This window comes from Musca domestica, unplaced genomic scaffold, assembly GCF_030504385.1.
Source record: "Musca domestica strain aabys unplaced genomic scaffold, Musca_domestica.polishedcontigs.V.1.1 20, whole genome shotgun sequence".
NCBI lineage: Eukaryota > Metazoa > Arthropoda > Insecta > Diptera > Muscidae > Musca > Musca domestica.
The window spans coordinates 2,571,079-2,597,465 of record NW_026712250.1 but is presented as its reverse complement, the minus strand read 5'-3'; the positions used below and the strand labels follow the sequence as shown (position 1 = coordinate 2,597,465).

The 26,387-nt window shown below is 33.2% G+C and overlaps 2 protein-coding genes across 3 annotated transcripts; both read left to right on the top strand.

Annotated features, from left to right (window-relative positions):
- The first annotated feature begins 123 nt into the window (after window positions 1-123).
- LOC101893349 (vanin-like protein 1) lies at window positions 124-3,058 on the top strand. The gene is made up of 4 exons (XM_005179934.4): window positions 124-278; window positions 449-1,094; window positions 2,067-2,763; window positions 2,833-3,058. The coding sequence occupies exons 1-4, from the start codon at window positions 219-221 to the stop codon at window positions 3,011-3,013; spliced, it is 1,584 nt and encodes a 527-aa protein (XP_005179991.2). The 5' UTR covers window positions 124-218; the 3' UTR covers window positions 3,014-3,058.
- A 421-nt stretch (window positions 3,059-3,479) lies between these two features.
- Window positions 3,480-5,926, top strand: LOC101892041 (vanin-like protein 1). Of its 2 annotated transcripts, none has more exons than XM_005179927.4 (4): window positions 3,480-3,636; window positions 3,717-4,371; window positions 4,484-5,201; window positions 5,267-5,926. In XM_005179927.4, exons 1-4 carry the CDS (start codon window positions 3,529-3,531, stop codon window positions 5,427-5,429), a joined length of 1,644 nt encoding a protein of 547 aa, XP_005179984.2. In that variant the 5' UTR covers window positions 3,480-3,528; the 3' UTR covers window positions 5,430-5,926. The 2 variants fall into 2 exon arrangements, with proteins under 2 accessions (XP_005179984.2, XP_058978426.1); XM_059122443.1 differs by having other exon boundaries at window positions 3,542-3,624.
- Window positions 5,927-26,387: the final 20,461 nt, after the last annotated feature.

The following is a 26,387-nucleotide window of genomic DNA, read 5'->3' as shown; positions in this document are numbered from 1 at the left end:
TTATTTATGTTATTGACATTACAAATCATTTAGATTAGATTAACGAAACGAAACCATCGACCGACCAACTGAAAAGGAAAGCCAGTCAGCTATCGGAAGATTTAAATTTCCAAACGTTGACCAATTACCAGGCAATTATATTTTAGTATTGGTAGCGTTAGGTAGTAGAGTTTAGACTATAAGGAAATAAGTTCTATTTTTATAAGAAAACAAGAAATATGCTGATCAAAAGCACAGTTATTTTTGGACTGGCATTGCTAATTCGGTTATCAATTCAGGTGGGTGTCTGCAAAAAATACGAGACGAATAAAAACAAACCAATTTGCAAAACAACAAGTGTTTGGACTTTTGGAAAACAACACGTTATTAACCCCGTTTATTGCCGCCACGATAAGGCCAACAATGTTCAATTGGTTTATTATTGTTATTACTGTTTTGATTGTTTCAGGCCAGTGTACCCTCTGATTCACATTACAATGCCGGGGTGGTGGAATTTCGTTCGGCCTCGGCCTTGACATCAGCGGGACGTTTGAATGATAACTTGCAAGGATATTTGGATATATTGGCTCAGCAGGAAGCCGAAAATTTGGATATTGTTATCTTCCCCGAAAGTACTTTGAACAGCAACGATCAATCGACCTTTGTACCGGATCCCACGAAATTGTTGGTGGCACCTTGTGATGATGTGGAGAATGTCTATCATGACTTCCTCAAGCAATTATCCTGTGCCGCCCGAAAGTATGCCCGTTATTTGGTCATAAATCTCACCGAAAAAGAGCTATGCTCCAGTGTACCGGACGATCCCAGACCCTGTGCCAGTTCCGGCCTTAATATCTACAACACCAATGTGGTATTTGACCGTCTGGGTCAGGTTATATCGCGTTATCGCAAAGTCCATTTATATGGTGAGAATAAAAATTCCACTTTGTTGCCGGAGTATGGCTGGTTCGACACAGATTTCGGTGTCCGTTTTGGCCATTTCATTTGCTTCGATATTTTGTTCTACACCCCGGCCCAGGAAATGGTCGATAAATATGGCATCAAAGATTTTATCTTCAACACAATGTGGTTCTCGCAGCTACCTTTCTTGACCGGTGAGTACAAAATAACAACAAGGAGATTAGACAGATAGAAAATTATTTATGTCTGCATCGGAATCTTATCGGCAAGTGGGAAATATAGTAAATATCGATCACGCAATGGCGTGTGAGAGTGATAAGGTAATCGGAAAGCGGTTGCGGTGCTTCTAAACGTGACGCTGCACAAGAGTTGATGGGGTAATAAATATTTGCAACGATGTTGGCGAGCAGGAAATGACAAAACAAAAAAAAAAATTCTGAGAAGGACCTCTGAGGTTATTTTTTGAGATAAATTTTTTTAATTGAAAAACGTGTCCAGGACACACTTTTCTACAGAAAAAAATCACCAGGAGCAGGACCCAGAGGACACTTTTTTCTATAGAAAAAAATTTCTCTGGACCCTGAGGACACTTTTTTTCTATAGAAAAAATTTCTCTAGACCGTGAGGACATTTTTTCTATAGAAAAAATTTCTCTAGACCGTGAGGAAATTTTTTCTATAGAAAAAATTTTCTCTGGACCCTGAGGACATTTTTTTCTATAGAAAAAAATTCCTCAGGACCCTGAGGATACTTTTTTCTATAGAAAAAAATTCCTCAGGACTCTGAGGACACTTTTTTCTATAGAAAAAAATTCCTCAGGACCCTGAGGACACTTTTTTCTATAGAAAAAAATTCATCAGGACCCTGAGGACACTTTTTTCTATATAAAAAAATTCCTCAGGACCCTGAGGACACTTTTTTCTATAGAAAAAAATTCCTCATGACCCTGAGGACACTTTTTTCTATAGAAAAAAATTCCTCATGACCCTGAGGACACTTTTTTCTATAGAAAAAAATTCCTCATGACTCTGAGAACCCTTTCTCAGGACCTTGAGGTCACTTTTTCAGATAAAAAAAGTTCTTCAGTTCACCAAGGACCCTTTTGTTATTGTCCCATATTATTTGTGTTTCATTTTTTAATTCTTGTTTTCCTTTCACTATTCCAGCCGTTCAAGTCCATCAGGCCTGGTCCTATGCCAATGATGTAAATTTCCTGGCAGCTGGGTCCTCAAACCCCTCGGTCGGTAGTACAGGTTCTGGTATTTACAATGGACGTAATGGCATAATTGTTGCCACCATGAATACCGGTCTGGGAGAGCGTAAACTCTACACAGCCAAGGTACCGAAATATGAAACTCAAACTCGTCGCCAAAGAAGATCCATTGTCCCGAAACCCACAATACGTCTCTCCAAACCTGATATCTTTTTAAAACGTGATTACTTGCAAAGTTATGAAAGTGTTCTGGTCGATTTGAAACAGGGAACGCAACTCCAAAAAGATCTCTGCTTTGCCAACACCTCCTTCTGTTGCTCCTTCGATTTGAAATGGCAGCCGCTGGCATTACAAGAGAACTCCGTGCACTACATCTATCGTCTGGGCGTCTATGATGGTCTGCGCAATGAAGTGGCAGCCGAAACCAATTTCTTGAAAAATTGTGCTGTTTTCAGTTGTATTGGTGAGGATATCATGGATTGTGGTAAAATTTTCGATTTCGATACAGATGTGGTGTTTGAAAATGTTACCATTACCGGTACATTCCCCAAGGCGAATGGTTATCTCTTGATGCCGAATAGTTTGAAGGCAGCAGATGTTATGCCGGTGTCGGTGGGCCAGTTTGAGTGGTCTGAAGTGGCTGCAAAGAGGTGAGTTTTATGGAAATTAAAAGTAAGAAGGGTCTAATTTTCTTGTTGTTGTTTTGTTTTCTATTCCAGCAATCAAATCCAGGTTCGTTATTCTTTGAACACCACCACCAGCAACCTTTTGGCCTTCTCCATTTATGGCAATTACTATGATAATGATGTTCATGTTGAGAGCAAAGGTGATGGCGCCATGTCGATTGGTATTTCTGTATTGTGTGTTGTTGTTGCAGCTTTATTGAACTTAGTTTTATAACAAAAATGTGAGATTGTAAATATAAAGCTTTGTAAATAAATTAATAAAAAGGGAAATAAATGAGAATGTAGTCATTATCTGGGAAAATACGAAGTTTTCTTTAGAAAATAATTGTTTTTTTGGAAAATCTTGATTATATTTTCGATGGAAAAAGGTTTTCCGTTGATTTTTGTTTTTTATTTCAATTCATTTGAGCCATTTTCACCGAAATAAATGGATTTTAATTAGTTTTCACTGAAATTCCTTTCGTTGATTTGTTACGCCTCAAAGTATGCTTTGAATTTGATTAATGCAAGCAAATGCTTTAATGACTGCATGAATGTCAATGAAACGATTAGATTTGGCGGTTTTTAAGTAAATGAGAGAGAGAGCAAGAGTGTATTAATGTGAGAGAAGAGCACATATTTGTTATTTTCAAGTGCATTGGGGTTATTAGAAATAACCCATTCCCATTGGAGATTTAGTTTTGCTCTGTTGTTGAAAGTGTGTGGTGGATGGTGTCGCAAAGAAATTAAATGCTTGTGTCAAAGGTTTTTGCTCCATCCATGAACAAGAGTTTAAGTCTCTGGCGTATGCTACGGCTAGCGTTGCTGTTGTTGTTGTCACAAATTGTAAACAAAAGCGTAAGCACAAAACTGACCTAGCGTTGCTGGTTTTCTATTGTCTGTTTTGATAATTATAATAATCTCTCATTTTTTTTTAGAAAGCTCAATATGTAAATGCTAGTAATTTCTATACAGCTGGAGTTGTGGAATTCCGTCCCACAATAGCCGGCATGTCATCGGCGGATTTAGTAGCTGATCACTTAAGGGCATATCTAGAGATAATTACCTCAAACGAGGCAGCAGATGTGGACATACTTGTATTTCCGGAGGGTACCTTGAACAATGCCCTACAATTAACCTATGTTCCATCCGAAAAACAAGAGATCATCCCATGCTCCCACCCCAATGCCACAGAATATGCCGAGTTTTTAGTTGCACTCTCTTGTGCGGCAGCCCAAGTCCGCAAGTATTTGGTTATTAATTTAAGTGAAAAGGAAGACTGCCCCGCCACGCCGGCCGATACCAGGCCCTGTGCCACGAACGGCCTGAATGTTTACAACACAAATGTGGTCTTTGACCGTGAGGGTCGTATAATTTCACGCTATCGTAAAGTCAATATTTATGTGGAGAATAAAAACACCACCCTGCAACCGGAGTATGGCATGTTCGATACGGATTTTGGGGTGCGTTTTGGCCATTTCATATGCTTTGATATGCTCTTCTATACGCCGGCCCAGGAATTGGTACATCGTTATGGTATCAGTGATTTGATTTTCACCAGCCTTTTTTATTCGGAATTGCCATTTTTAGCAGGTACGATGAGTGTTCTCTGTTTGTTTGTTTCTTAGCTGCTTTATCATCGGTTTATGAGGCCAAAACGCAATTGCGATAATACTTGTAATCTGTTTTGTGTTTTTTATTTTAGCCACTCAACTTCAACAGGGCTGGGCATGGGGAAATAATGTAAATTTATTGGCAGCAGGTGCAAGCAATCCCCGCGCTGGTAGCACTGGAACGGGCATTTTTTCGGGCAGAAAAAGGGCCCTGGCTTCGGTGATGATAACCTCCGGCGAGGGAGAAAGAAAGCTGTACAAGGCCCGTGTGCCAAAGAAGGGAACCCTGGATTTCGATTATGAGATTGATTATGAAAACTCTACGAGGGGGGAAGAGAAACTAAACTCCTCTACTGGTCGCCATTTGGATGGCATGCGTCTTCTAAAGGATCCTCAAATCGTGAATTTCAATTCAATGTTGCTGCCACTTGGCCAAAGGATATTTGAAAAAATTTGCCATGAAGATTTTTGCTGTGAATTTTCGCTTGAATCCGAACTCGTGGAGGCTCACAACAACACTCCAACCTATAAATATCGCATGGGTGTATTTAGCGGTAGCCGTAGCTATGAAAAGGATCAGCGTAATAACATTAAAGTTTGTGGCATTTATAGCTGCCGCAATGATCAGCCCGAAAGCTGTGGAGAGCTGTGGGAATCGGAAGAGTTTAATAGTGAAGTGTATTTGACAAATATCCTAATAAAGGGGAAATTTCCCAAGGCCCCAGAATTATTGATAATGCCAAGTAGCTTGGATGCCAATTTAAATCCCGTGATGGGCGGTGAGGCCTATTGGAAGTATGAGCCACAGAAGTAAGTTAGAGAAATTGGAATAATTTTGGGAATTTTGAAAAAATTTGTTTTTTTTTTGTTTACAGCAAACACATTGATGTCGATGTTTGGTTGCACGGCAGACGTCGTGATATAATGACCTTTGGCCTTTATGCCAACTATTATAATTCAGGTGTTGGTGCCATGGTTCTTAACAAAATGTTGGCCATATTTTTGGGGGTGATTTTTATTTTTATGGTTAAACAGTAAAGCAAAAAATGGGAATTTTTGGTTTTAAAAATCTCTTAATTCAAAATCTTAAATATTTTTTTAAACAAAAAATGCGTAACGTTGCTTTGCCAAAAATCAAGCTGGCTGTAAACATATTTTCAATACGTGTGTAAAAAAGTATTAGATGTTTGTAAAAAAAAGTTAAAGTTTAAGATTACATCCCTCAAAGGGATCTCTTTAATTTTATTTTAAGTATAGCCCCCCTCCCACTTCTGCTAAAGCCCCACATTGTAAATTTCCCAGATTTATAGACTTTAATTGCTATCAATCGTTTTCCTTTCCATGCTCATCCTTTATCCCTTTGTGACACTGTGTGTGTGTGTGCTTTCTCCGCCTGTGTCTAATGACACACACACACACAGCCTCCCCCCCCCCCCTTATTAAATAATTCCCACACCCCCAATGTATTGAAAAATTTCTTGGTTAAAAGAAATCATTATTGGAAATCTTTTAATGATGACAAAATGATACCAAAATTCAAAAACCTTTTTTTTTTTGGGAGGGGGAGACTGGATTGTTATGTCAAAAACTAAAAAGTTTTCTAAAGGATATGAATGAATGGTTGGATGGTTGTTGCTTGAATGAATCAATGAATGGATGAGCGGCAGAAGCAGCAGGTAGCTAAGCACACAGCGTGTGCTGAGTTTTTTTTTCGAGCTACACGTTTTATGAAAAGAAAAATGTTTTTAGAATTTTTTTTTTTTACTTTAACCAAAAAAGACTGGGTGCAAAGGCGAAGAAGAAGAGTAAGAGTCCTTTCACCGAGAAAACAGTTTTAACAAGGTACAGGCCATCAGGCAGGGAACACACTCGAAAAAATACACAAATACATACAGCAAACATACGCAGAAACAAACATGGGAACGGTGTGGCCATATGATTTAAAAATATTACTTCACAAAAGGCGACCAAAAATTAACTAAATTAAAATTTCATTCAAAAATTTTTTTCTGGGAAGAAAATAAAATATTTAATTTTTATTTTTTGGAAAATTATGACTATATAAATGAATATATGAATACCGCCTCAAAAGGCGACCAAAAATTAACTAAATAGAAATTTCATTCAAATGAGAAGAAGAAGATAAAATATTTTAAATTTTGTTTTTGAAAATAATGACTATATATATGAATATATGTATAGAGAGTAAAATAAATTTGTGCTAAATTCCGACCAAAATATGAAAACTAACAACTTCATATAAAAATGACCAAAAATATCTTCGTTAAGATATCATTAGAGAAACACAGCAAAAACAGCAGTGAGGGTAAAAATGAGAAAGCTTACCAATTTTTTTTAACTATAAAATTAATTTTTTAATTTCCGACCAAAAAAAAAATAAAATAAAAAAATAAAAAGCCTGACCATTTTGCAACAACAAAATAAAATAAAATTTAAATTCAACTCTAAATATCTCTATGAAATTATTTGAAAGTCTGAAGAATGAAAAATATGTCTTCAAATTTCAATTTCGACCAAGGAAGTCAAAAAATACCAAAATTATTTTGGTCGGAAATAATGAAAATATACTAAAATTCCTAAGAAATTCGGATATTTGAATGCCTCAAAAAAGAAAAGCATTTTTCCAAGTTTTCATTTCGACCAAAAAGTAAAAAATACCAAAATTATTTTGGTCGGAAATAATAAAAATATACCAAAATTATAATCTCATTCCAAAATTCCCATGAAAATCGGATATTTGAATGTCTCAAGAAAGAAAAACATTTTTCCAAATTTTCATTTCGACCAAAAAGTAAAAAATACCAAAATTATTTTGGTCGGAAATAATAAAACAATATACCAAAATTATAATTTCATTTCAAAATTCCCATGAAATTCGGATATTTGAATGTCCCAAGAAAGCAAAACACTTTTTTCAAGTTTTCATTTCGACCAAAAAGTAAAAAATACCAAAATTACTTTGGTCGGAAAATATACAAAATTATAATTTCTTGCAAACATTTTTACGAAATTGGGATATTTGGATGTGTCGAAGAAGAACAATTTTCTCATATTTTATATATTTCGACCAAAAATTTTGAAAAAAACCAAAATTATTTTGGTCGAAAATAATGAAAATATATATAAAATTATAATTTCTTCCAAACATTTTTATGAAATTGGGATAATTGAATGTCTTAAAAAAAGGACAATTTCCTCAAATTTTTATTGCGACATAAAAGTAGAAAAAATACCAAAATTATTTTGGTCAAAAATAAAGAAAATACACCAAAATCGAGAAAGACAATTTCCTCAAATGTTCATTTCGGCCAAAAAAAAAATAATAAAAAAAGACCAAAATTATTTTGCTCCAAAATAAAAAAATACACCAAAATTATAATTTCATCCAAAAATTTCTACAAATTTGTGATATTTCAATATAAGAAGAGAGAACAATTTCCTCATATTTTAATTTCGATCAAAAAGTAAAAAAGGACTAAAATTTTTTTGGTCGAAAATACACCAAAATTATAATTTCATTTAAAAATTTCTCTATAATTAGGATATTTGAATGCCTCGAGAAAGGCAATTTCCTCAAATGTTCATTCGGCCAAAAAAATTAAAAAAAGACCAAAATTATTTTGGTCAAAAAAAAAAAAAAAAAAAAAAAATACACCGAAATTATAATTTCATCCAAAAATTTCTACAAAATTGTGATATTTCAATATAAGAAGAAAGGACAATTTCCTTATATTTTAATTTCGATCAAAATGTAAAAAAAGACCAAAATTATTTTTCTCGAAAATTAAGAAAATACACAAAAATTATAATTTCATTGAAAAATTTATATGAAATTGGGATATTTCAATATCAGAAGAGATAACAGTTTCCTCAAATTTTCATTTCGATCAAAAAGTAAAAAAATATCAAAATTATTTTGGTCGGAAATAATGAGTATAATTTTATCCAAAAGTTTTGACGAACTTGGAATATTTGAAAATCTCGAGAAAAAAAAGTATTTCACATTTTCATTTTGATCAAAGAGTCTATTTTTCGACTCTAAAATTATAATTTCATTAAATTTTTTTTTAGAAAGAATAATTTCCAACAATTTTTATTTCGACCAAAAAGTAAAAAAAAAAAAAAAATTTGGTCAGAAATACAGAAAATTTGTTCAAATTTCAAATTTCAATCAAAAGTTCCTACAAAATTGGGATATATCAAGAAAAAACAATTTCCTCATGTTTTCATTTCGACCAAAATTAAGAAAAATACGAAAAATTATTTTATTGAGAAAAAATTAATATACGCCAAAATTATAATTTCATCCAAAAATTTGTACGAAATTGGGATATTTTTATATTTTTGTTTGGGTTGGAAAACTTTAGTTTTTTTTATTCAGAAAAAATAGCATTTTTAGGCAAAAATCTTCTCTGAACATTTGATATTGAAAATTTTGGGCATTTTTTAAATTCCGACCAAAATCATCACAATGTACCAACATATAACTGGTATAGGATAAAATTCTTGTAAAGAGTAATTTAAAAAATAAAATAAAAGTTAATAGGGTTATGCTTTGTCCATTCCGTTTTTTATTGGACCGAATTTTATAGTGACTAAAATGGCAACCCTTTTATGACCCTTGTATGACTAGATGCCTATTGAATATAAATTTAAGATTTAATTACATAAAAATTAATTAATTGTAAAAGCGACCAATCTTTTACTTAATTTTTTTAAAAAGGAAAAGGGCAACCCTTTTTTAAATATTTTTTTGAATGAAAAAGGAGGCAAAATTCACTCGCCCACCATGTTCTTACCTTGCGTATGTTTTGTGTGAAATAAAGGTCAGCAGCATATCAAACAGTCAGCCAACCCCACTTCCAATTCTCCCCACCCTCTCTTTCATCTTCCTCTCTAACACAAAGAAGGCAAAACATCAGTGCGCCGCTCTGGATAAGAAGAACAGCACGACCCGAAAAGCAACAGCATAAAAACAGATAACAACACGACCTAGAAGTCCAAAAAAAAAAAAAAAAAAACAAACAAACTTCACAGAAGAGGAACGATGAAGGTACCCCCCCCCCCCCCAAAAACCTCATCATCAACCTGCTTCAAACCCACCTGAGTTGGATTTTTGACATGGACCAACAATAAAGTGCGTGTGAGTGTGTGTGTTTTTGTATGAACACACAATAAATATGAAGAAGCAAAGATAGCAACAAACATGTAAATTTTACAATAAAAAAACAAGAGCAAAAAAGAAGTTGACCAAACACAAAAGCATGGAACGATGGGCGGAATGAAAGAAGAAGGGAGAGATGAGGTGTAGAACTATTATAGAAGTTTGCCATGAAGCCAGAGGTCGAATTTTTTGTTTTTCAGAGGAGCATAATTTTAGGTGGGCAACACCAAAGGGATGCTTGGAAGAGCTAGAGTTAAAGTTAGACAAATTATAAATAAAAAGAAAAACGAAATAGAATCGCAAATAGTTTAAACATGCTTCAAAATTGAAAATTTTCTATTCAAAGCTTTCTCAGCTAAATATAATTTAAAGAGGTTTGTTTCCATAAGGTTTACAGAAAATATTGTCTGGAATTTCAATTCTTACTTATTTTCTAAAATATCAAAATTATTACTTTCAGAACAGGTAGTATATTCCCTAGATCTGCAATGTCCTTATAATTATTTTCTGTTAGTTTTCTGCAATCCATTATTGCTTTATCTGCAAATAGTCTTTCATCTTTATAAAATACTATTTAATTATAATAAGAACCTCACTCAATTTACATTGTTTCATTTCAATCCACTGTTCCAAACGCAACAACAACAACAAAAACACCAAAGGTACATCCAACCAAGTTATATAGGTAAGTAGTATGCCTACTAACACTTGATGCCTCGTGTAAATATTGTTTTCCATTGAGAGTCGACTCGAAATGCAGGCCATGTACGAAATATAAAATAACAATATGTTTTTGCTCTCTCTCTCCTTCACTCTCAATTTCTTTGGCAACGAATTCCCCAGTTTTCCAATGACAACAACACACCTTCATTCAGTTCATCTGTTGCTCCACTTGTTAGCATTTCAAACTCAATGTTACAACAAAGTACAATTTCTTGCCTGTGTGTGTTTTTTGTTTATGTGGGGAGAGCGTATGAATACGTGAGGGAGAGTATAAAAAACAAACATTTCCAGGAGTGTTTTAACATTGCTCTCCAATCATAACAGAGCGCACCTGTTATAATCATTGCATGCTTCTTAGAGTAGCCATTTTTGGGAAATCGACCAAAATCAAAAATTGCAAAGGAAAAAATAATACCTAAAATCGTTATTAATTAGAAAAAAATGAATATGTAACACAAAACGGCGGAATATGAAATTTTAGATACTCTTTGATATATTTGGTTTCTTCCTACAAAATTTTAGAAAATGTAATCCAAAATGCATTTATTTAAAATCGAACAATGGAAGAAGAAAAAATGTTCAGAAAATTTAGTCGCAATTTTTTCTTGTTTAAAATAGAATTTATAATCGACCAATTATGTAACTATGATATTTTTTGTAGAACATTTCTTAAAAAAATTAATAACAATCTTTAAAATTTTGATTGTGCTGAAAAATTAATGTTCTTAAGTTATTATTTTTTTTAGTTCGATATTTAAATTTTTGAAAAATTGGTCATTAATTTTTTTGGGCCAGAAAAAATAAAAAAAAATTGCTATGAAAATCAAAACTTTGCCAATTTTAAAATGGATTTTTGGTTAGATTGGATTTTTCTTCTTCGAAAAGCCTCATTATTTTCAGAATTATATTAGTTATTTCTTAAATAAGATTTAAAAAACATCAAAATATGAAAAAATAAGAATTTTGGTCGCATTTTATTTATCTTTTTTGGACGTAAATTTTTTCCGTAGTTTTCTTGCAGAATGTGATTATGGGTAATTTTTAACCCACTTTTGTGGTCTTTAGAAGAAAAAACTCTATAAATATATACCAACTTAAATTCGACCAAATACAAAATTGGCCGGAAAAGACCGGTTTAAAGAAAAATTAAAATAATGAAAACTATTAGTAAATAATATTATTCATAACACAAAAATTGGATTTGGTCCAAGGTAGAATTAAATTTTTGGTCGGATTAGCATTTTTTGATCGGAAACCTTTCCTTGCTTTTCTTGCAGAATGTGATTATGGGTAATTCTTAACCCCCAAAATAAATTCGACCAAATACAAAATTGGCCGCAAAATGTTTATAGAGAAATTAAAATAAAAAAAAAACTATTGGTAAATAATATTATTCATACCACAAAAATCGGATTTGGTCTAAAGTACAATTAAGTTTTTGGTCAGATTACCATATTTTTTGGTCGGAAATCAATTTATTAAATTTTCTCATATAATTACAAGCAATAATTTCTTGAAAAAGTTCGAAATATCAATAAAATTGATAAATAGGAAAAATAAGTACAAAAAATTGGTCGGAAATAATTTTTTGGTAAAAGCATAAAATAGTACTGTTAGTTAGTTAAGAAATTTCGAAAGACTAAAATACATAAAAATTTTTTTGGTCGGAATTAATTTTTTGGTAGGAAGAATCTTTATTATTATTTTTAATTAATTAATTAATTAATTTATTTTTTTTTGATAAAAAATACATTGTTTGATTTCCATACCAAAAAAAGCGAATAAATTTACGAATAATAATAAAAAATTTACAAAATTTAATTTTTGGCCGAATTTAATTTTTGGTCGCTTTTAATTTTTGGTGGCATTTGATTTTTTTGTCACAAAAATCTCTATTCATTTTCCAAACAACACAATTATCCAATTTAGGTTTATTTCCCATTAAAATACTCATTAAAAATCTATCAAATAAAAGCCGACCAATTTTAAATTGGTCCATTGAAGTTTTTTGGTCGATTTTAAAAATCCCATAAAATATTAGATATAAATCATAATATTGAACGGTTTGTTAGTTAAGCAATTCCTAAAGTCTCCACTGTTTTGCCAGAGTCAGAGAGAGAGAGAGAGAGAGAGAGCCTTTGCATTTTGCCATTCTCCAAAACAACACACAACACATCATTGCCATTCATTCATTTTGTTCACCTTCTTTTGGGGGGCTTTCCATGTTCAACAGCCAACATGCAAAAGGAAATTCCTCTGCTGGTGTATTGATGAAAATCCAGTAGGCTTTTAGCCTCCGAGCGGATAACTATACGATTTTCTCGAAAGCGCAGTGTTTTTATGTGTCCTGACTGATGTGTAATGGTGTACACAGAGAGTTGTTAACTTATAAAAAATTCAAAAAGGCAAAAAATGGAATAAGAAAACAAAAAAGAAAATTTTAAGCATTTTCATTTGATTTTCACAGAATTTATTTCAAGTTCCCTAACTCCCTACTTTCCCACAAACAAATGGGGAGAAATTAAATGGTGAAATTAAAAAAAAAATTAACAAAAAAAACGGAAAGCAATTTTTTCGGGTTAACGTTTGGAAAAATAATTTGTGCCAAATTCATTAACAAAAAAATTAGTAAAAGAAAAACCAAAAATAAATAAAAAAGATATAAAAAATTAATTAGTGTTAATTGTGAAAATGTGTTAAAAATTAGAAAAAATATTGAAAAAATAATTTAACCTTAAGAAAAAAAATCAAAAAAAAAAATGAACCTGCGTTATGTTATAACTGTTCTTCATCCAATTGGAATTCTACAATAAAAACAAACCAAGGAAAAGGTATTAATTTATGGCCACGCCTACCGCCCCCTGAGGGCTCAAATTGTATCGAGGAAAAACCTTGATATTGTTTTAGATACATTTTCTGTTGCTTGTATTGGATTTTCCATCTTCAGCTTTGCGGAATTGTAAAAAAATGAAAACTTTTGTCTGTACATTCGTTAAACGATCGGGAACGAACTTCATACATCAGCGGACCCACTGCTACGCAACAAATACACACACACACAGAGACACGATTATTCGCACAGACACACACACACACCGAGACACAGAGAGACACTCACAGATATACGGCCATGTGTACTTTTCACTTATATAGCAATACAAGTACATATGTACATATATATGTGTGTATGTATGTATGTACTTGTGTTTTCTAAAGTATATAATTTTCTCTTTAATGATTGAAGAAAATTACTACTCCCTCCACCTCTCCGTCTCTTGTCTTGAGACTTAACTGAAATTAGTTCAGGAGATATTTTAATTATTTTTTTCTTCTTTTTTCGAAAAATAAAAAAATAATTTAATTTTGAAAGTAATTAGTTTTTCGCTGATTTTTTTCGAATGGGAAGTTTAGAGAAATTGAAATAGCCATGGTCTTCTCATAGAGGAGAGAACATAAAAATATGCCATTATTTTGGCGTATACGTAACGTTGATAATCATACGTTGTTAATTAACATTAATTATACGCCACCAGTCACAAGCAACCGAAATGGGTACCAATCTCTCGTGGATGCAGATGAAGCAAAGAAACTCTTATAGAACCTGAGATATCAGTCTTCTGCCTCGATATTTATTGGAAGAATAAAATGCAAGAAACAAATTTAAGAAAATATGCTAGGTATACCAAGACGTGGTCCTTTTGACCGTATTGCTGAAATTTTCGAACCCCAACTCCGTGAAACATCACGGGTCGGTAAGTTTAATGAAAATTTTTGATGATAATTTCAGGCTTCTTCCAGAAAGCAATTTTAGGTTGCTTCTCTCTCTTCCGCAGAAGTTGGGATAAAGTTATAAAAGCAGATGCACAAGTATTTTTTAACTCAAAATCGAAGACGGCTTCAAAATCGAAGATGGAGTTAAAAGGTCAACGCTCGCAAAAAAAATATCTGCTGTTATTTGATGTTCCGAACTGGGATTTTTATACCCTACACCACATAAGGATATTATGTATATGTGCATGCGTTTGTAACATAGAAAAGAAAGAGAAATAGACCCACATTTTTTTTAGGGATTTTTAAGAGTCACCTTCGAGGCGATTTATGCATGTCAGTCCGTCCGCCCGTCCATGTATTCTTGTCAACAAAATGCAGGTCGCATTTATTATCCGATTGAGATGAAATTTTGCAAACAATATTTGTTTGGCCCCAGGACAAACCCTATTGAAATTGGTGATAATCGGTTCAGATTTGGGTATACCTCCCATATATATCTCCAACCGATTTCGGGTTAATTGTGCACCAAATGGACAATGTCAGTCCAAATGAGCTGAATTTTGGTACATCCGACTCCCATATATATGTTTCATCCGATTTAGGGTTAAAGTCCCTCACATTCATAATATGTATTCGACAACAGTGATATTTGGTTCCAGATATCTTATAGAGCTCGGAAATACCTCTGCCAAATTTTATCAAGATCGGTTCGGATTTGTTTATAGTTCCCATATATATCCTCAACCGATTTCGGGTTAATTGTGCACCAAATTACCAATATAAGTCCAAATGACCTGAATTTTTGTACATCCGACCGAATTCAGTCTAGAAGTAAGTACATTAAATTTGATGAAAATCGGTTCAGATATAGCTATAGCTCCCATATATATGTTTCATCCGAATTGGTAGGTTTAAGTGCCTCACATTCGTAATATGCATTCGACTCGAATGATGTGTGATATCAGATACAGCTCGGAAATACCTCTGCCAAATTTTATCAAGATCGGTTCAGATTTGGATATAGCTCCCAAATATATCCTCAACCGATTTCGGGTTAATTGTGCATCAAATAGCCAATAAAAGTCCAAATGACATGAATTTTGGCATATCCTACCGAATTCAGTCTAGAAGTAATTACATCGAATTCGGAGAAAATTGGTTCAGACCTAGCTATAGCTCCCATACATAGGTTTCATCCGATTTGGGGTTTTAAGTCCCTCAAATTCGTAATATGCATCCGATAACAATGATATTTGGTTCCAGATATCTTATAGAGCTCGGAAATACCTATGCCAAATTTTATCAAGATCAGTTCAGATTTGGATATAGCTGCCATATATATCCTCAACCGATTTTGGGTTAATTGTGCATCAAATAGCCAATAAAAGTCCAAATGACATGACTTTTGGCATATCCTAACGAATCCAGTCTAGAAGCAAGTACATCGAATACGGAGAAAATCGGTTCAGATATAGCTATAACTCCCATCTATATATGCTTCATCCGAATTGGTGGGTTTAAGTGCCTCACATTCATAATATGCATTCGACTTAAATGATGTTTGATATCAAAAATACCTTTGCCAGATTTTATGGAGAACGGCTAAGATTTCAACATAGCACCCATATATATCCTTGTTCCGATCTTAGGTTTATTGAGCCATTATTTAACTAATATCAGTCCAAATGGAGTGAATTTCGAGAGTGAATTTGTGCAACTCGACATATATTTTTTTAATATAATCCGTCTCTAAGTGATGTCATGCACTCTATGGCAAACTATAGCTGCTCTAATGCCATATGTGGTGGTGATAGGTGTTATGATCTGCTTGAAATAAATTCTTTTGTTACTAAATATGCATATCATATTGTCGGAGCCGTCCGACTTTTGGCTTTTCCTTACTGGATTTTTGGGTAGAGTTGACAAACTACCCAAACAAATTTCCAAAATCCATTTCTACATTTTGTTATAGTCCACATAGATTATTTTCCGATTTTGTGTATTTTTTAAGTTTTCTCAAAAAGTTTACCTAATAAATTGACTTTAATGTGGCCCTCGGAATTTCCAGTAGCGGATTTTGGATAATGTTAACGTATTTTTCTGCCGATTAGGCTGAAATTATAAATTTTTAGTTCTCAAAGGTATCCTCCCCCTTGTGATATTTTTAAACTTAAGCCAACATTTTGATATTGGTTCCATGTAATGGTGATCATTTACTTTATGTTGATGAATATATAAATTTCGGCTTTAGGAAATTTTCGCTGGAAATAACCTTTTAAATTTCCCTTAAATTTATCCTATATTTACGTACAGTGCAACGGTTAAACGCAACGTATACGTAACGCATTTCATCATATTGTACTAATTCATATTCATAATACGCCATCTATTCGCCATGGAAATATAAAAATTAGCTTGATCTTAAATATGTTTGAGTAACAGTTCCTTTTTATTATTTATTTATTATATACGAGTTTTGAGATATCAATTTTCTACTAGTAAAAATAGTTCGCAACAAGCTTATGACATTTTTGCAGAAAGTTTTCTCTTAATGGGAATTTTCCTTTGCGTGGTGGCTATTTTTCTATAAAAAAAGATACAAGCAAGGCCTAATTTTTTTAGAGAAAAAAAAACCCCAAGATTTTTTATATTCTGTTTGAAATATACTTTTTTTTATAAATAACCTTATTTAGGTAACGGGATTTTTCTCAGAACTAAGAGTATTTTTCCTAAGAATTTTTTTTAGAGCTGAGAGGCTTGTTGTCAAATAGAAGAGTACTGAAAACTTACATTTGTTTCAATAATGTTTTATTTTTACAGGTCAAGTCAGGTTTTAATATTTGTAGCCGACGAATATTTTTCAGTTCAAAGAAAGCTACTTAATTTCAACAACTCATGTATTGACAGATGATCATAAAATAACTTAACTATGGCAGAGTAATACCATCTATTCTTTCCATATAAAACAAATATTTCCTCAGGTCTGAAAAAAATTTTCAGCATAGTCTGTTCCTAAATTTGGGTATTTGAAATCTTGAACAATTATGCAGTTTCAAAAGTTACAAAATATATATTTTTTTCAATCTTATATGCATTAATTAATTACTGCCATGCAGTTTTGTGTATAATTTAGCTTTATGTCAACATTGAGAGTATGAAGCTTGGCCGAAAAAACACATCTAGTTTTGAGAAACCTTTGAAAAAAAAAAATATAAAAAGAATTCTTGTTCATCCATGTGCCATTGATAAGATGTTAGTATGTGGGTGGTGGGGGGAAATTGGAGAGAAACTGGTGTATGAATTTATAAGTGAATGACATTCAGACACATAGTACACACCCGCACCCACTCACACATGGGTTCACATATGCCATTATAACGTCATTGTTTCTGACCAATTTCCATTGTGAATTTTTCCATGTATGTACCTAGACACATACACACACACACACACACAGAGAGACCTATATATGGGCAATTTCTGTTTACTGTTGTTCTGCTAACTGTTATTTTTACCTTTCTTTCTTGTATTTCATTTTTGGCTGGCTAGTCGGTCTGTTATTACAGCTGATGTTAATCTCTCAAGGTTTTCCACAAACAAATTTTCTCTTCATTTTACACAAACTACACGTGTAAATGTGTGGGTGTGTGTGTGTGCATTGTTGTTTCAAGATGGAACAACAGCAACAACAATGAAATCTTCAACAAAACAGATGCATTTCCAGTTTGAAAATAGTAGGGAATCTTTTTCTTTTTTCTTCCACAACTAACTAAATAAGATCGCAGAGAGAGAGAGAGAGAGAGAGAGAGGGAGGCCATGTTTTTATTTTGCTGAACTCTGGCTCATTTTTGTTGTTCTTTTATTTGTTGTTGCTGCTGCTGCCGCTAGCAATCGTAATTATTCGACGTTCTTTTAATTTCGCAACAATTTGTGGCAAATTAATTAATATACTTGTTTTTCCTGCACCCCCCTCTCCCACAAATCACTCCATGGCTCATTAGTGGCGTTTTAGTTGGCGGAATGTTTACGTCTTAATTTATGGACTTCCATTTGTTATTATTTTTTGACCGAAAGCAACAAAAACAAAAAACCAAGAAAAAGAATAACGACATTCCTTTTATACTCCTACATAAATCGAATAACAGCAATTACAACAACTAAAACAATATGGCCATAATTATTTATTGTGAAATTTATTGAGAATTAATGTTGTAATGATTAACCTCGAAATTTGATAAAACAAAGTTCCTCAATTTTAGATAATCAGTTGTTCAGAACAATTCTGAGTTCTCAGATCTGGTGATATTTTTCTATGGAAAAAATGAGGCCTCAGATCTTGGGTTTTTTTCAATAAAAAAAACTGACCTCGGTTTTGGGGTCATATTTTTTTCCTTTAAAAAAAATCCACTTGAATTTTTTCTATAGAGAAAAAGTTAAAAAGTATCTGTCGATTTTGCCGACAGGTATACATCTCAACCCCTCTTGATTTGTTTAAATATATTTTGACTTGCGTTATAATTATTCAAACTGTCGACCCGTTAAGGGGAGTGGGGGGTGGTGACAAGTGAATGGGCCAACGTTGTCTATTTCTTATCTGATCTAAGTCTGATATAAATATGCCAGATTTGGACTATATCGACAGGTGAATGAACCTGTCATGAGAAATGTGAAAATTTAAAAATAAAATAGGAAATGTGTGTCGACCGCAGAATTCAAAAAAAAAAAAAAAAAAAATATTGGGATGAGCATCTAACATTTATTTCCATGTTTAATCCAAATTGAAACCTTTTTCTGGGGGAGATACCAAGAGAAGTGAACAGATGAATTCTTCATTCGCATCAGATCTCAGGTTACCAAATTTTAAAAGAATCGCTGTTTCGTAAATTATATGAGATATAAATATTAAAAAAATATATATAAAATTTTAAATATTTTTTTTAAAAATTTAAAAAATTTATTTTAAATATTTAACATATTTGTGGGAGAGGTACCCGAAGGAGTGTTCTAATGTATTCAATCTTTAGACCAGAGTTTGTGTTAATAAAAATATTGGAATTTGTGAAATTTGAAGAGAATCGAAGAATGCTGGTTATTTAAAGTTTTAACCCTTTGTTCTTCACCAGGCATTGTGGCAGTAGAAAAATAGGGATGTAACAAGTTTGCAAATAATCGGATGTTCATTTCGCGTTTTATGAGCTTCATAGTTATTACAATTTTTAACCCCTTTGAGGGGGAGATACCAGAAGAAGTGGACCGATATATTCCATCTTCACACCGGATCTTGAGTTAGTAGAAATATAAGGATGTGTGAAATTTGAAGGGAATCGGATGCCTATCTCGGCTTTTATGATCGTTTTGGTTATTCGAAACCTTAACCCTTTGTGGCGGAGGTACCAGAAGGAATGGTCCGATCTTTACCATCTTTATAAAATATTTTGTCTTTAAAGGAATATTGGGATGTGCCAAGTTTGCAAATAATCGGATGTTCATTTCGCGTTTTATGAGCTTCATAGTTATTAACATTTTTAACCCTTACCATCTTTACAGCAGATCTTGTCTTAGTAAAAATATTGGTATCTTTGAAATATGAAGAGAATCCGATGCTTATTTCAGATTTTATAATCGTTTCGGTTATTCAAAACTTTGACCCTTTGTGGGGCAGATACCAGAAGAAATGGTCCGATCTCTACGATCTTTATAACAGATCTTGTGTTGTTGGAAATATTGAGATGTGTTAAGTCTGAATGGAATCTGATGTTTATTTCGTGTTTTATTAGTTTCATGGATATTCAAAATGTTGAACCTTTGTAGGGGAGGTACCAGAAGAAGTATACCAATATTTTAAATCTTCCCAGCGGATCTTGTTTTAGTAGAAATATTGGTATCTTTGAAATATGAAGAGAATCCGATGCTTATTTCAGATTTTATAATCGTTTTGGCTATTCAAAACTTTAACCCTTTGTGGGGCAGGTACCAGAAGGAATGGTCCGATCTCTACGATCTTTATAACAGATCTTGTGTTGTTGGAAATATTGAGATGTGCCAAGTCTGAATGGAATCGGATTTCAATTTCGCATTTTATGCTCTTCATGGACATTCCAAATATTGACCCTTTGTGCGAGAGGTGCCAAAAGGACTGAGCCAATATGTTCCATCTTCACAGCAGATGTTGTCTTAGTAGAAGTATTGTTATCTTTGAAATATGAAGAGAATTGGATGCTTATTTCGGATTTTATAATCGTTTTGGTTATTCAAAACTTTAACCCTTTGTGGGGAAGGTACCAGAAGGAATGGTCCGATCTCTACGATCTTTATAACTGATCTTGTGTTGATGGAAATATTGACAAGTGCCAAGTCTGAATGGAATCGAATGTTAATTTCGTGTTTTATTAGTTTAATGGATATTCAAAAGGTTGAACCTTGTGGGGGAGGTACCAGAGGGAGTGGACCGATATATCTCATTTACATAGCAGATCATGTATTAGTAGAAATACTGGGATGTGTGAAAAATGAAGAGAACCAGATACTTATTTCGGATTTTGTAATCATTTTGGTAATTCAAACCTTGGCCCTTTGTGGGGAAGATACCAGAAGGAATGGTCCGATCTCTACCATTTTTAGAACTGGTCTAGTGTGGACAGAAATATTAAGATGGGCTACGTCTGAATAGAATCGAATGTTAATTTCGCTTTTTTTGTGAGCTTCATGGATATTCAAAATTTTTGACCCTCTATGGGGTAGGTACAAGAAGGAGAGGACCGATATACTCCATTTTCACACCAGACCTTGGATTACTAAAAATATTGTGATGTGTGTAATTTGAAGAAATTCGGACTCTTGCATCACATTTTATAAGATGATAATAATTATTCAAAATTTTGACCCTTTGTCTATTTCGTTGTCATATGGCTGAGGATATGAAAATGGAACTTAACCTTGCTCTTTTTTCTTTAGAAAAAATTCGGCCTCAGATTTTAAGTTTTTGATGTCTAAAAAATAAATCTTTTTTTTTTAAGTCTTGTTCTTTTTGTTCCGAGATTGATTTTTTTCTATAGAAAAACAAACTCAAAAATTAAAATAGATCTGAGCTTAAGATTCTTCAGTCTTTTAAATTGAAAAAAAAAATCTTCCTCGCCACTGAAGTTGAATGATAATTCAAGAAAAAAAATCAACCTCATTTCCAATTTGAAATGTTCTATTAAATTTTGCTTCTATTTCTATAGAAAAATTAGCGAGTTTAGTTTTTCTATAGGAAAAAGTTCGACCTAACCTCAATTTCGAAGTTATTTTTTATTTTTTTTTTTGATTTCTGCGCATTCAATTTACTATTCATAACTAATACCACTTAATAACAAGTTTTTTCTAACTTTTGTTTTATTTTCAGAAATCCGCCTACTCCGGAATTACAACAATAACAACAGCAACAACAATTTGCGAAACAAAGTACAAAGGAATAATAAAATACTTTACCTGAGACGACAAAGAAGAAGAATAAGAATAAGAAAAAACCCTGCAAAACCACAAAAAAGAATTCAAGTCGAATAGAAAATTCAAACAACAACAACAACACAAATTGTGAGAAAATAAGCAATATTTGTTTGTGTGAGAGTGTGTGTACATGTGTATTTATGTCCTAGTGTATGTGTGAAGAGTGCATAAATAAAAATTAGTTTGAAACCCAAAGTTTACTAAATAATAAATGAAACAGAAGCATCAGCCGCAGTCAGCTGAGGCAGAAGCAGAGCTACAGGCAGCAGCAACAGCAGCAGTAGCAGCGACAACTTTATTGGTGGTAGTGATCACAACAACACCAGCAATAACTACAATCAAAGGTGGGTATTGAAACCACATGAAAATATGAAAACAAAAGCAACAACTGCAAAAACTTATATCCAGAAATAGTTTATTAAATATTTTTAAATAAATAAATAAATTTTAAAAACCACAAGAAATGGAAATATAAACAATAAACGGGTCCCAGCCGTTATTCGCCCAATTCGACGAGGATAGTTAAGATGATAAATTGAGTGTTTCTGAAGTGGAATTTTGTTGAGTTCTGGGTTAATAAATTACAAATTATTTGTTTTTTTGTTTTATTTTTGATATTTTTGCAGTTTTTCATCTACGAAAATTTACAAATTGAAATGCTGGGTGGGTAGGGGAAATGTACGTTTTTTGTAAGTTTAGATATTTTGAGATTTGAAGCCCTACGTTAGTGACATTTCTTGTGGAAAACCTTAGGACTATGAGCATATTTTTTTAAGAACCAAGTTTCAAAAACAAATGTTTTTTATTTAATTTATTTTAATTTAAAAAGTCTGCGATTTTTAAAAACTCTTTTTTTGGAAGGACTTTTTTCTGCAGCACTTTTTTGTCGAAATTTCTTTGGAGAACCCTTTGGACTATATCTCCAAAAGGAAAGCAGATAGACCCATAGTTCCTTTTGATGATCTGCATAGAATTACATTCTGAGTTGATTTATGAATGTCCGTCCGTCCGTCTGTCTGTCCGTCTGTCTGTTCATGTATTTTTGTAAACAAAGTACAGTTCGCATTTATTGTCCGATCCAGATGAAATTTTGCACAAATCATTTGTTTGGTCCAATGACGAACCCTATTGAAACTGGAGATAATCGGTCAAAATTTAGATATAGCTCCCATATATAACTTCATCCGATTTGCCTTTTATTGTGCACCAAACGTGTAATATCAGCCCGAATAGCATGGAATTTTGCACATACAACAGAATTAGGCCTGAAAATAAGTATGCCAAATGTGATCGAAATCGGTTCAGATTTAGCTATAGCTCCCCTTATGTATTGTTCATCCGAATTGTTATTTTTGTCCTCCGCAGCCGTAATATGCACTCTGTAACAGCAATATTTGGGGAAATGTATCAAATACAGCTCAGAAATACATTTGCTAAATTTTATCAAGATCTGCTCAGATTTGGATATAGCTCCCAGATATAACTTCGTCCGATTTACCTTTTATTGTGCACCAAACGTCCAATATTTGTCCGAATGGGATGGAATTTGGCACTTACGACCGAATTGAGTATAGAAGCTAGTGTGTCAAATTTGGTGAAGATCGGTTCAGATATAGCTATAGCTCCCATATATATTGTTCATCCGATTTGTTATTTTTGTCCTCCGTAGCCGTAACATGCACTCTGTAACAACAATATTTGGGGAAATATATTAAATACTGCTTAGAAATATCTTTGCCAAATTTTGTCGAGATCGCTTCCGATTTGGATGTAGCTCCCAAATATAACTTCGTCCGATTTACCTTTTATTGTGCACCAAACGTGTAATATCAGCCCGAATAGTATGGAATTTTGGACATACAACCAAATTAGGCCTGAAAATAAGTATGCCAAATTTGATCGAAATCGGTTCAGATTTAGCTATAGCTCCCCTTATGTATTGTTCATCCGATTTGTTATTTTTGTCCTCCGCAGCCGTAATATGCACTCTGTAACAACAATATTTGGGGAAATATATCAAATACAGCTCAGAAATGCATTTGCTAAATTTCATCGAGATCGGTTCCGATTTGGAGATAGCTCCCAAATATAACTTCGTCCGATTTGCCTTTTATTGTGCACCAAACGTGTAATATCAGCCCGAATAGTATGGAATTTTGCACATACAAGCAAATTAGGCCTAAAAATAAGTAAGCCAAATTTGATCGAAATCGGTTCAGATTTAGCTATAGCTCCCCTTATGTATTGTTCATCCGATTTGTTATTTTTGTCCTCCGCAACCGTAATATGCACTCTGTAACAACAATATTTGGGGAAATATATTAAATACAGCTCAGAAATAGCTTTGCCAAATTTTGTCGAGATCGGTTCCGATTTGGAGATAGCTCCCAAATATAACTTCGTCCGATTTACCTTTTATTGTGCATAAAACGTTTAATATTTGTCCAAATGGGATGGAATTTGGCACTTGCAACCGAATTGAATCTAGAAGCTAGTATGTCAATTTTGGTGAAGATCGGTTCAGATATAGCTATAGCTCCCATATATATTGTTCATCCGATTTGTTATTTTTGTCCTCCGCAGCCGTAATATGCACTCCGTAACAACGATATTCAGTGAAATATATCAAATACAGCTCGGAAATAGTTTTGTCAAATTTTGTCGAGATCGGTTCCGATTTGGATGTAGCTCCCAAATATAACTTCGTCCGATGTACCTTTTATTGTGCACCAAACGTCCAATATTTGTCCAAATGGGATGGAATTTGGCACTTACCACCGAATTGAGTCTAGAAGCTAGTATGTCAAATTTGGTGAAGATCGGTTCAGATATAGTTATAGCTCCCATAGATACTGTTCATCCGATTTGTTATATTTGTTACCCACAGCCGTAGTATGCACTCCGTAACAACGATATTTGGGGAAATATATCAAATACAGCTCAGAAATGCATTTGCTAAATTTCATCGAGATCGGTTCAGATTTGGATATAGCTCCCATATATAACTTCGTCCGATTTGCCTTTTATTGTACATCAAACGTCTAATATGTGTCCAAATGGGATGGAATTTGGCACTTACGGCTGAATTGAGTCTAGAAGCTAGTATGTCAAATTTGGTGAAGATCGGTTCAGATATAGCTATAGCTCCCATATATACTGTTCATCCGATTGGTTACCCACAGCCGTAATATGCACTACGTAACAACGATATTCAGTGAAATATATCAAATACAGCTCGGAAATAGTTTTGCCAAATTTTGTCGAGATCGGTTCCGATTTGGAGATAGCTCCCAAATATAACTTCGTCCGATTTTCATTTTATTGTGCACCAAACGTCCAATATTTGTCCGAATGGGATGGAGTTTGGTACTTACGGCTGAATTGAGTCTAGAAGCTAGTATGTCAAATTTGGTGAAGATCGGTTCAGATATAGCTATAGCTCCCACATATATATATTTATCCAAATGCCTCGGCATATTTAGTCCTGAACTTTAAATTATAATTATAATTATAATCATAGCGTGTGAATTCTTCCATAAAAAATTTTAATTATTATGCGGAGCTCTACTAAATTAGCAAAGTGGTGTAGGGTATCATAAAGTCGGCCCCGCCCGACTTTAAGACTTATTTTTTTTTTGATGTGCAATGGAAATAGAGATTTTTTTCCTTGATGACTTATCGTGAAATTTTATGAAGAGTATATTTGTCTTCCTTCTGAAATGATACTTTGTTGGAGATTTTTGCACAATCTCACACAAAGTACGGTTATAACCCTAAAATATGTGTTTAATATATGAATGAATTTCTGGCGTTTGGGTAAGATTTAGACTTTTGATGTCATGTGGGACCTATAGTAGAATTTTATGGCAAATAATTTTGTGGAATATTTTTTCTTGCTACGATTTGCTTTACAGAGAGTTTTTAACAATATTTTCAAAAAAGGACCTAAAAGACCCCTTTTTTTGTGCCAAAATATTTCTCGTAAATTTATCTTTAAAATTGCCAAAGATACTATATATCTAAAATGCCTGGATTCGAGGAATCCTTATTTGAAAATTTCCAAAAGTGTGAAAGAGTGGGAACTTGGCCCCTCTATATTTTTACTTTTTAATATAAACTTTTTAATCGCCGATACACGTGTCTTCTTTCTTTGGTTTTCTAAGTCTCACTTTGTGTATTTTTTGTAAATTTCCAAAAATATTTCTTCGAAACCAATGTCGAATTGCGTCTTTTGCCATGCCTCCCTAATCCTGGTATTTTACATATTTTGTATTGTGAATAAATTTTATTTTAATTCATTTTCTTATGATTTGTATTTTTGTTTTAAACAATGAAAGCAATAAATACCTGACGAATAATAAATAAAATTAAATCCAATGACTACCAAGGGCGTATGATTAACATAAATTCACATAACAATGCAAAATATTACTCATACTCTTTGCCATTCGCCATATTGTCTTTACAATTCAGTTTGAATTTCATGCATTTTCCCACAAAATGTTTAATTTCCAATAAAATTATTAACTTATTCAAATTGAAATTCCATATAATAAAATAAATCCCCCTCCCCCCGATGTGGTCCATCAATGCACCAACCATCAGTCCATAACGAAGTGAAGACAAGCATTATTTTGTTCAATTTCCAGTTGTTGAATTGCTGCCTTTGGACAAACAAACCCGCTCGATCGACCGAACGATCGATCGATTTGTATAACGCCATTGTTTATTTTACAAATTTTCCATATCTCTTTTTTCCGTTTTGTCTTTGGCTCGGACTACATCATCATCTCTGTGTATTTGGGTATCTTCTGTGTATATGTGTGTGT

What these genes read in the sequence shown, in the direction of transcription:
- LOC101893349 (XM_005179934.4), top strand. Translation starts at nt 219, where the DNA reads ATGCTGATCAAAAGCACAGTTATTTTTGGACTGGCATTGCTAATTCGG. An exon ending in TAATTCGGTTATCAATTCAG is followed by an intron (nt 279 to 448) that starts GTGGGTGTCTGC and finishes TGATTGTTTCAG; the next exon opens with GCCAGTGTACCCTCTGATTC. An exon ending in GCAGCTACCTTTCTTGACCG is followed by an intron (nt 1,095 to 2,066) that starts GTGAGTACAAAA and finishes TCACTATTCCAG; the next exon opens with CCGTTCAAGTCCATCAGGCC.
- LOC101892041 (XM_005179927.4), top strand. Translation starts at nt 3,529, where the DNA reads ATGCTTGTGTCAAAGGTTTTTGCTCCATCCATGAACAAGAGTTTAAGT. An exon ending in CACAAATTGTAAACAAAAGC is followed by an intron (nt 3,637 to 3,716) that starts GTAAGCACAAAA and finishes ATTTTTTTTTAG; the next exon opens with AAAGCTCAATATGTAAATGC. An exon ending in TGGAAGTATGAGCCACAGAA is followed by an intron (nt 5,202 to 5,266) that starts GTAAGTTAGAGA and finishes TTTTGTTTACAG; the next exon opens with CAAACACATTGATGTCGATG.